The sequence below is a fragment of the Seriola lalandi genome, unplaced genomic scaffold (assembly GCF_002814215.2).
Source record: "Seriola lalandi dorsalis isolate HSWRI2012SDOR001 ecotype SW California unplaced genomic scaffold, Sedor1 jcf7180002054464, whole genome shotgun sequence".
NCBI classification, from domain to species: domain Eukaryota; kingdom Metazoa; phylum Chordata; class Actinopteri; order Carangiformes; family Carangidae; genus Seriola; species Seriola lalandi.
The window spans coordinates 432,974-443,343 of record NW_019525017.1 but is presented as its reverse complement, the minus strand read 5'-3'; the positions used below and the strand labels follow the sequence as shown (position 1 = coordinate 443,343).

Here is a 10,370-nt window from a genome sequence, read left to right as displayed (position 1 = left end):
TTATTGAAAAATATTATATTTTATCCAAATAAGCAGCCATTGTTACTTTAACTAATTTGTTCTCCCTTGACATTAGATTTTTGGAGGCCAAACCTAACAGTTAACCTTATTGAAAAGGTTTCATTTCAATAGGAAATTTGTTTAATGGCCAAACTTAGCAGCTAATGTTACTGGTGTTTTCATATTAATAGGAAATTTGTGTTTAATGGCCAAAATTAGCAGCTAATGTTACTGAAAAGGTTTCATTTTAAAAGGAAATTCATGGTTAATGGCCAAACTTAGCAGCTAAAGTTATTGAACATTTTTCATTAAATTTCATTAAATAGGAAAGTGAAGTTTGATGGACAGACTTAGTATCTGATGCACCATCTTTCTTCACTAGAGGTTCCACAATCTGACATACAGCCTCTCTGGTGACTGCACAGCTGCAGTCCTGTAAACATTTGTCTTCTGCTCATAAATCAGTTTCACCCACTGTTTTCTTCATTCTCCCTCTCAAACACACACATCAAAATAAGATAAACACCATAAAACACCAAACACAGCTTGACACTTCCGCTCCTAACTGTTGTTCTAATTTATTCAGCTGATGACGCAGAGAGTTAAGTTTGTGTTACATCTTCTTGCTGTTGTGAAATGTGTATATTTTATAATCGGAAGCCTGGATGGAAAAGCACCCTGAGTTACTGTAAGCCATTTTTTCCTGACATGACAAAACATAATTACTGGTATTTGTCAGTGCAAACAAATCACAAATCAAATTGAGGTTTGTAATTGCATTTAAATAATTAAGATTAAACTGAAAAGGCAATGTTAGAATTTAATAATAGGAAGGATATTGACATTTTTTAAACGAAACCCCAGACCCTGGTGTTTGTGTATAATTAAGCAAGAAAATCAATTTTCATAAATTGCACATACAATATGAATACTATTATTCAAAGTTCCTTTAACAATGAACTAATGGAATCACTGGGGAATCAATGGGAAAACATAAAATCAATAAATATCTGCTTCTTAAACACTTGGCTCTGACCCACCTGAACTTGTAGAGGTCCGACTTTACGAGCAACTCTTTCTGTAAATGGCACGGAAGAAGCCCATACATAGTGTGAGAACACAGGTCTTCTTCTAAGCATTAAATCACAGTTTAATTATGTAGAAATGTCTGACTCATACGTTACTCTCATGAAGTAGGACCTCCTTCTCCTAACTGCTTTATAAGGGCACAAAACTTGCTCCTGTTCAGAATTTGATCGAAAAGAACTTGCTTGTATACTATTTATTATTTATTTTTCGTCCTTATTAAGCTATTTATTTTCTATTTATTCCTCATTTGTCTTCTTTCAAGAGTCCCTTTACCTTTTTTCCAAATGTTTTTTTTTCCACACACACCTTTCTCTTGCCTGTCCTCTTTTCTCCTAATCATTCCACTTCCTTTCTCGCTGTCATTTTATCTCACTGACTCCAACCCACTTTTATCCTTTAATAATCAAGTCAGAGAAGGGCATCTCTACACAGGTAATTATAATTGTTTTCATTTTAGTAATTTAAAAACAATTTTGTGAAAATATGGGAATTTTGACAAGACAATTTTGATCTTAAACACCTTAAATACTTTATCATGCTGATTTTGTTGTTCCCTCTCCCTTTCTTATTTTTGCAGAAAACCACAGAAGAGGCATGTATCTGCAGATGACCCTGGATGGCAGAGTGTCAGGAAGTGATGTCCAGACTCCTTACAGTAAGTATTATTAATAACAGACAGCATATGTTGGCCCAATTTAGCATATTTTTCATTTCAAATACATCTACACAATACACTGTAATAATATGAGGCCCAGAAAACTGAGACCAGCAAGAAATTTATGAAGAGGCCACATCTATTTATGTTTCTGTGTTTCCAGGTGTGCTGCAGCTGAAATCAGTCAAACCAGGCCATATAGTCATCAAGGGAGAGTCATCATCCCGGTTTCTCTGTGTGGATAGTGGAGGCCGTTTGAGGGGGCAGGTACAGTAAGCAAAGAAAATGTTAACATCTTAACATCCTTTAACATCTTTGTCCTTCTCGTCACTCACTGGCAGTTTACATCTGTTGCCACTTTCAGAGACTGTACACAGAGGCTGACTGCACCTTCCGAGAGCTGCTGCTGGCAGACGGATACACCCGTTTCCTCTCCTCGCACCATGGATTTCCTGTGTCTCTGGCATCAAAATATTCCCCAGATCGACTCGCGGTCCCCTTCACTCGATTCCTACCACTTAGGAATACTCTGAGCGGGGAGAGTGTGTCAGACCAACCACCAAACAATCAGAGACATTTCAACATGGAGTCTGATGATCTTCTTGGAATGGGCCTAAATTCTATGGTCAGTCCTCAGTTCTCAATGGAGAAGTAAAGAAAATGAACTCTCTGATCGTTAACTGTATATGCACCTGATTAGGGCAATATTATTGTAACTTATTTATTTATTGTGTATTTATTGTGTGTGGTGTATTTCTAGTGGTGTATTTAAAGACATTTGACAACAGGTTCTGTGATTTTAGTAGTTTTAGAGCATGTTTGTGTCTGAGGAAGAAATGTTCCATGTTGCAACATCTTGTTGATATGTTTTGGTATGTGAGGCTTTTGGAGTTTCTCTGAATCGGAAATCTGGAAAGTCCAGTAAGCTCATGTTTGTACTACTCAAGTGTTTATCAGACTGTAGAGGACTTTGGAATGAAAATAAACATGACATAAATTTCACTTTCGTTTCTTTTTGCCATGCAATGACCCAGCAGTTCAGTCATACCATTTATAAAACCAGGAAGGATGAGAGGAACTCATTCTGACCAGTGATCACAGCTTTCATAGTGGAGTAATGAAATTGATGCTGATTATTGTGAGGACAGGAGCGCTCTCTAGTGGACAAATAAGTAATGATGGCAGACAGATCAACTTCCCTAACCCTCTTTGCTTATGGGCTGTAGTGAGCATCTAAATCTTATGTCTAGGTTGGTCAAACCTACAACAAAATGTTTCTGTTATACAGTATATGTACAGTTTAGTGTGTATGTATTTGACCAGTGGTATTTCCCTACAATCTATGATACATTCTGCAAACTACAGTTCTGGACAGCTGCCATAAATTGTCTATATGTAGTGAACAGGATGTAAAGGCCCTTAAGGTAAATTTATGACTTATGATATTTTATAATATTAATGATTTATCATTTCAGGCTATATAAATAAAATTTACTTTACATCTTGATCTTTGAACTGAGGTTGTCTTGGGTCCAAAACTTGCTTCACTCAAGGCTGCCACATATTTAATTATATTCTGTGCAAAATAAATGCATTTCAAATTAAAATCCTCACTGCTCCCCTGTTTATTTTTTCCCATAGCACAGAAAAAGGAGAATTGAAGAGGGCTGTAGATGTTTCTATCATGAATATTGTTTTCATTTGAAAACTGACATAAAATGAATGCAGTATGTAGTTTCTGTAGCTGCAGTACACTACCACCAACATAAGTCAGATTGCATTAATGTCTGCTGCTAAAAAAAAAGGTAAAATTCCTCTTAATAAATTAGCCCTTGAACACACAAGCACAAAAAATATTTTAAATAATATATTTTGTTGTGGTGTTTGTTGATTAGTTGTTGTTGTTTGTTTGTTTGTTTGTTTGTTTGTTTGTTTGTTTGTTTGTTTGTTTGTTTGTTTAGCTTTTCCCTGCATTGTTTAACAGGACCAGTTTTCCCATGTAAAAATTCAAACAATAATAACTGCATCGTTTTAGCCAACTTCACAGACAAAAACAGGCAGTTTGCTGTTGGAAATCGCAGACATTTTCTCATTTGTTTTTTCTATCACTGGCTGATCACGTTTTTATCCCAGGAAAAGTTTATTTCTTCTTCTCATCTTCTCTTTCCTGACTGTTACTAACACCAGTAACACAAACTAAAACACATTATTTAAGCTGTTTACACTAGCAAAGTTACATTAGTACACATACTTTCCATGGGTCATCACTCTGATGCTGTGGAAAGTCTTATGTGTTCCAGTGAAATCGAGAGCAATGTTATTGGAAGCGGCTGCTTATAGCAGCTTAGTGGCTGTGGAAAAGGTGAAACATAGATTCAGTCTGGCAGACCTCAACGACTGCATGTTGTGTTTAGAGATGCAGTTGCCTAAGCAGTGAAGCATCAGGTTCAATTGTATCTCACCAGTGAAGGTTTAAATGTTTTCTCTTAATAATTACTCATTACCACAGGCAACGATAAATAACACGGCTTCTTTTAAGAAAATTAATAAAATATAATCTTTATTAAAAACTGCATAATTAAGCAGATAAACAGAGAATCTCTGCCATAGCAATCAAAACTTTCCTCTTCAACACAAGTACAGTAGGTAACACTGTGCCATTAGGTAAAGCTATAGTGTTGTATTACAACATGATAAAGGTCATGTCAGTCGCTTCAGGTCACATAAGCCAAAACCACACAAGTGTGAACTTTGTACATAACTTGCAGAAGAGTGTTGAGAATGTGGGGGTTGGTTTACGAGAGATCTGCAGTGACAGCTCTGCTGGTGTTGAGTTTTGATGAGACATGACATCTATATTGCCAATAATCAATCTGCTTCCATTCCGAACATTAAGGAACAAAGTGACAGTACTAAGACATCATAGTTTCAAGGCACAGACATTCAGAAAGTCATTTACATCTCAAACACAAGCTGATAGCATTAATAAATAAAACAGCTCATATTATATTCATATCATGACCCTGAGAATGTAAAATGTACTCACTTTGAGTCTTTTTCTTGCTTTTTTGAAGCTATATTATACAAAAGTTGCTTTTCAGTGACATTTAGCTGGCTGGTGCTGCAATAAATAACTATAAATGAACAAGAAAAGGCTATTAAAGGTTATTAGTAGGTATTAAAAGTGTTAAAATTTTGGCTTTACACAGTTCGCCAGTTTTTGTTTGTCATTTTCTTCTTGCTAGTTTCTCTCTTCAGGACCTGTACTTCTGATTGACGAACTCATCTTTAGCCACATGTGCTTCTTTTTACTTTTTTAATTTATTTTTTCATTCATCCTTTTCAGTCTCTTCCTACTATGTTTTGACAAGTGTACAATGTACCCTCATTAAACCTGAGTGACCAGTGGCTCTCTCAGATACAAGTTTCCCTCTCTGAACTCTGTGTTCTGCCCTGTACACAGTCCACCCAGCAGAGTCCCATTCAGAGGGTTACAGATGCCTTCAATGGCATAATAATCCCCCTCTGGATCCCTATCCCCTTCATCTATTTCCTCCCCTTCTGGCTCCTCATCTTCCCAGAGTGATGTCTTGACATGGGTGTACTCCGTCTGATCCTCACACTCAGTCTCCCGGTGGTAGAAGTAGCTAAAATTGGATACTATGACAGGCACTGGAAGTGAGATGGTAAGCACGCCAGCAATGGCGCACATTGAGCCCACCAGCTTACCCCACACTGTTTCTGGGTACATGTCACCATATCCCACTGTGGTCATGGTGACAACTGCCCACCAGAAAGCGTGTGGTATACTGATAAAGGCCGTGTTGGTGTGGTCAGCCTCAGCAAAGTAGATGGCGCTGGAGAAGAGGATGACGCCAATAAACAGGAAGAAGATAAGCAGGCCCAGCTCACGCATGCTGGCCCTCAATGTCTGTCCAAGGATCTGTAAGCCCTTTGAGTGACGAGACAACTTGAAGATCCTGAACACCCTCACTAACCTGATGACTCTGATGATGGCCAAGGATGTTGCTGGGCTTGCATCATTGTCCTTGGCCAGCTCTGTTCCCAGAGTGACAAAATAGGGCAGGATGGCACTGAAATCGATGATGTTCATGACATCCTTGAAGAAGTGCGTCTTGCTGGGGGCGCAAGCGAAGCGCATGACGAGCTCGAAGGAGAACCAGCATATGCACATGGTTTCTACCATGAAGAAGGGGTCATGGAAAACACTTTGTGGAAGAGGCATGTTCTCGGAGACATTCTTTGCCTGGGCGTGGTACCTGTAAAAATATTCCTTAAGTGGAGGAGACAGGAAAAATATAAAATGTATTAAATATCGCAATATCACCATAACAAGAAAATAAACAACTGCAATTATTCAAATTGTTCTTCAAATTATAAATGACAAAATCCCATTCAAAGGACTAGGACAATTAGGGAAATATGCTTATTCCCTTATTCAAAGATTTATACTGTACCACTTTCAAGTTTGTATGGTAATTATGAAGCTAAAACCAGCATCCAGTTAGCTTAGCTTAGCAAAAGGAATGGAAGCTTGGCTTGGCTCTTTCCAAAAGTAACAAAATCTCCCTACAAGCACCACTCACTAAGTAATACATTATATCTTGTTTGTTTAATTTGTACAAAAGCCAAAGGTGTAAAAATTCATGGCCTAGAAATAGCATGGCACATAACCCTTCATGAAATGGTGAATTGATATTATTATGAATCTGTTTTTGTATAGGTTAGAAAAAGAAGATGTAATTTGTGAATTACTGAGTTTTAGAGGTGCTGGTAGGCTATGTAGATTTTTTTTACTTTGAACAGACCCAAGCTAGTTGTTTTCCCCTCTTACTAGTCTGCTAAGCTAAGCTTACAGGCTAGTGGCTATAGCTTCATATTTACTATATAGCCATGAGCAATATCATTCTTCTCATCCGTCTCAGCAATAATGTGAATAAAAAGTAGTTTACATAGTACTGCTGAGATACTGTTTCGTGGTGTCCTATTAAACTACATTGAATTTCAGTATGTTGTCCACCATCTCATTGGTTCACACTTTTGGCAGCATCATAAAAGCGCTTGACATCTGCGGCTTTACATTTCAATCATAGCTGTAGCAATCTCTTTTTCAGTCCACCTGTCATTCCATCTTCCGTATCAGTTAGCATTACATTCAAGCATTAGAGGGTGGCCATTAAAAACATCTTATACAACATCAAGTTAGAAGCATGAAAACGGATCGTATGGATATATAAAAGGATCAGCATGTTGTAATGGGCTGCGTGTAATATATAAAGTTTCAGGGGAGTTTAAATGAACCTAGAGAATTCCTTATGGCTTTCAGTAGCAGGTCAGTGACAGTGTTTATTGCTAAAGGTGGACATCTATGTGTTGATCTGCACCAAGGGCTCTCCTAAGACTATATATAACCTTGTGAGATCTCCGAAGAGAAACATGAGCGTCTCGCTGCACCTCTCCTCATCCATCTCCACCTTCGTCGCTATCCTATCTCCCTGGCCACTACAGGCGAGTAACATTGCCTATGCAGTTCAGTGGGTCTGCCGCTGACTTGGAGAGGAGTAAGTTACAGTAGTTTCCTGGCAGCTCGCTTGTGCAAAGGCAGTCTGGCCTAGCGCAGCAGTCCTGAAGGAATGTGTTAACATGACCCAACGTATGCTACTCATCCTGTGAGACCTTTTAGTCTCCGGTTCTAAGCCACCGGAAAGCTTTGGCTCACCTTTGTCTATGTGTTCGGTCACTTGTGTGACCTTTCATTAACACACCTAACTGTCTCTTCACAATGTCTTCCCTTTCTCTCCTTTTATTTGTATTCCAGGCCCCACCCATTCCTCCCTGTACCCTTTAGCGCTTCCTGAATCCAAGTGTATCAAATTTAACAGCCGACTAAAATAATCACACCATAAGCTTCCCTTAGTCTCTCTCCCTCTTTCTCTCACTCACTCTCTGGTCTGCTTCCAGACATATTGGCCAATAGTTTTGCCCATGTCAGTGTTTTTCCTCTTAACACACTGTAGTACTCACCAAGTGTGTGTTTACCTAAACACCTGCTTCCAATGATATCATGTTTCCTTTTGACCCAAGCAGTCACACACATCCCATTCAAGACCTTATTCCCTGGTGGTTTGATTCAGGCATTATTAATAACTTTTAGCAGTCTGTTTTAGCAAGTGGCACTGAATTAAGTGGTGTGATATTGAACATAAAGCCATGACATAAAGACATGCAAAAGATTGCGTAATAGGGCTGATATTTCAAGTAGAGAGAGCTGGCAACATATTCTCTCATGTCCAATAAAACCTTTAACCAATACTTCCCATACAGGCCATAAATTTTAAATTTGATTTCATTTAAGTCACAGATCTGTTGAGAGCATTCCCAGTTGTTTTTATACTGCCACCCATTCTGTTACTCACATAAATACCGTAAAGGTGACTAAAGAATATTTTAATGGAGAATACTTACCATCGTCTTTATTCATTATGCCATTCGCCTGACTTTCCTGAAATTTGGAAACCCTTAAAAACCCTAAACAACACTCTTCACACTGTTCATCCTCCCACACCTACAGCAACACTTCAATCACATTTCCTACCTCTCGTGACTCTTTCTCATTCCTGAAGTCAGGCAGTGTCTCCAGGCAGAAGATGAGGATGGACACCACAATGACCATAACACTGATGATGGCTATGATACGTGCACCCGATGAGGACTCAGGGTGCTCAAACAGCATCCACAGTCTTTTCTGGATTTCGTTGGACGGCAGCGGCCTCTCCTCCTCTTTTGGAAAACCTTCGTCCTCCTTGAAACGGTTCATGATTTCCTCTCCGAGCTCGTAGAACATCAGCTCATCCATGAAGATGTCCAGGGGTATGTTTGCTGGCCTGCGAAGCCTCCCGCCTGACTGGTAAAAATACAAAATGGCATCAAAGCAGGCCCGATTGCGGTCCAGGAAGAGCTCATTTCGCAGCGGGTCAAAGTACCGTGACCTCCGCCTGGGGTCACCAAGCATGGAGTCAGGGAACTGGGCTAAGGTGCGGAGCTGAGTTTCGTAACGCATCCCTGAAACATTGATGGCGAGTCTTTCACTCAAAGCCCATCCACTCCTCCATAGAGACCCAGAACGTCGGCTCTCTTTCTTCTTCTCCTTCTCATTTCCTTTGATCTCCTTCTCTCCTTTTTCCTCACTGTTGAGCTGGTTCTTCAGTTGTTTATCTTTTTCTCCATCATTCTCTTTCCTTATGCTTCCTCTTTCATCATCCTGTGGGTCACTGCTGTCCATCCCTTTAAGTAGCCCAGACCGGGGAACGAGGCAAACCACTCTCCTGAGAATTTGGAGAACAACTGGACTTAAAAGCAAACCGTATCTGAAACTAGAGTAATAGTTTCATCAGTGGATTTGGTTTTCAGTTGATAAGTATTACAGATGGAACTAAAAGCAAATGGCTGAAGTGTTGGTTCTTTACAATTTTCCTGACATATTTCATCACAGTTAAACATACTTATTCACCACAAAATCTGCTTAAAGACTCTTTGAAATGTTACCTTAATAATTTTTTATCTCATTTAAAATGTGAACTGTGGATTACAGTGGATAGAAATTACAAACAACAAGCCATGTTAGTTCCCAGTAAATGAAAGTATTTACTCACTAAATGTAAAATAGCTGCTGACAGTCACTAATGGCAGGATGAAAAATCACATTGTGTGCCTCCCGTGGCTCATCAGGTTGTCCGTCTTTCTTTCTGTCATCATGTCCGTCTGTCATATACACAAAGTCCTTGTTTGGCTGTCTACCTTCAATCGACACTCACGCAGAGGTCTACTGACAGTCCAGCTAAACTTTCCGGCCAGCTTGTACACAACCTGCACTTCCAGTTGTTTGCTCAGGGAACATCCACGATCCTGTCCTGTCCCTTGCTGCCTCACGTTGTCTGTCTTGAAATTTTTTGGGATTGCTGTCCTGTTGAAATTCAATCTCTTTAGACCCCTCCGACCCCTCCCTGTCCTTTCCCTCCATTTTAGCTATGGGGCGAGACAACCTTCAACCTCCCTATCAAATGTCACGTTTGCCTGGCACTGCGTGGTGTGACCCCCTCTAACAAGTATGGTACTCTGACTGACAGAGGTCTCTCACTGTACCTAGTTTAATGAGGTACAGTGAGAGATTTTGAGGTTATGAGGCTCATTACCTCAAAATTATTTTATTTGAAGGTGTATTATTTAAAAACTAAAATCAATGGATTGTATGCTCTAGCAATAGTTGAAGGGAAAAAACATACATAAGCAGCAAATGTTTAATGTTAAATTACTATGTTAAACTGCTTAGCAGCTAATCAGAATGCTCACAAGTAAGTCAGCACACTTAGCCTATGCAGTTATGAAGCAATCCTGTGTTGCCTCATTTGCATTTTTTACTAGATAGTATTGCAAGCTAGTTTTTGTACAGAGATAAATTAGTTTAATAGCATTCATTCTTAAATTTCCGAGCTTTCTTTGGTTGTTTCATTAAAAATAATCATAGCAAAAAACTTTGTGTCCTTGCCAAGTGTAGGACAGTTGTTGGTGTGACTTCAAGGGAAAGAGCTACATGCTCATTAGTATT

The 10,370-nt window shown here is 39.2% G+C and overlaps 2 protein-coding genes across 3 annotated transcripts; one reads left to right on the top strand and one right to left on the bottom strand.

The window, feature by feature from the left end:
• Positions 1-1,178: 1,178 nt before the first annotated feature.
• Positions 1,179-2,746, top strand: LOC111658620 (fibroblast growth factor 21). Its single transcript, XM_023411196.2, has 4 exons — positions 1,179-1,521; positions 1,667-1,744; positions 1,908-2,011; positions 2,109-2,746. Exons 1-4 carry the CDS (start codon positions 1,374-1,376, stop codon positions 2,397-2,399), a joined length of 621 nt encoding a protein of 206 aa, XP_023266964.1. The 5' UTR covers positions 1,179-1,373; the 3' UTR covers positions 2,400-2,746.
• Positions 2,747-4,287: 1,541 nt separating this feature from the next.
• LOC111658733 (potassium voltage-gated channel subfamily A member 7-like) lies at positions 4,288-9,722 on the bottom strand. Of its 2 annotated transcripts, none has more exons than XM_023411376.2 (3): positions 9,418-9,722; positions 8,361-9,138; positions 4,288-6,038 (listed from the first exon to the last, which is right to left on the bottom strand). In XM_023411376.2, the coding sequence occupies exons 1-3, from the start codon at positions 9,531-9,533 to the stop codon at positions 5,133-5,135; spliced, it is 1,800 nt and encodes a 599-aa protein (XP_023267144.1). In that variant the 5' UTR covers positions 9,534-9,722; the 3' UTR covers positions 4,288-5,132. The 2 variants fall into 2 exon arrangements, with proteins under 2 accessions (XP_023267144.1, XP_023267145.1); XM_023411377.2 differs by having other exon boundaries at positions 8,361-9,090; positions 9,418-9,502.
• Positions 9,723-10,370: the final 648 nt, after the last annotated feature.

Bases quoted from the DNA above. Each gene is read 5' to 3' on its own strand.
- LOC111658620 (XM_023411196.2), top strand. From the start codon at position 1,374: ATGTTTTTTTTTCCACACACACCTTTCTCTTGCCTGTCCTCTTTTCTC. The intron at 1,745-1,907 runs GTAAGTATTATT...CTGTGTTTCCAG, and splicing joins TGATGTCCAGACTCCTTACA to GTGTGCTGCAGCTGAAATCA. The intron at 2,012-2,108 runs GTACAGTAAGCA...TGCCACTTTCAG, and splicing joins GAGGCCGTTTGAGGGGGCAG to AGACTGTACACAGAGGCTGA.
- LOC111658733 (XM_023411376.2), bottom strand. From the start codon at position 9,533: ATGACAGACGGACATGATGACAGAAAGAAAGACGGACAACCTGATGAG. The intron at 9,139-9,417 runs GTGAGTAAATAC...CTATTACTCTAG, and splicing joins CAGCAGCTATTTTACATTTA to TTTCAGATACGGTTTGCTTT. The intron at 6,039-8,360 runs GTAGGAAATGTG...CCTCCACTTAAG, and splicing joins ATGAGAAAGAGTCACGAGAG to GAATATTTTTACAGGTACCA.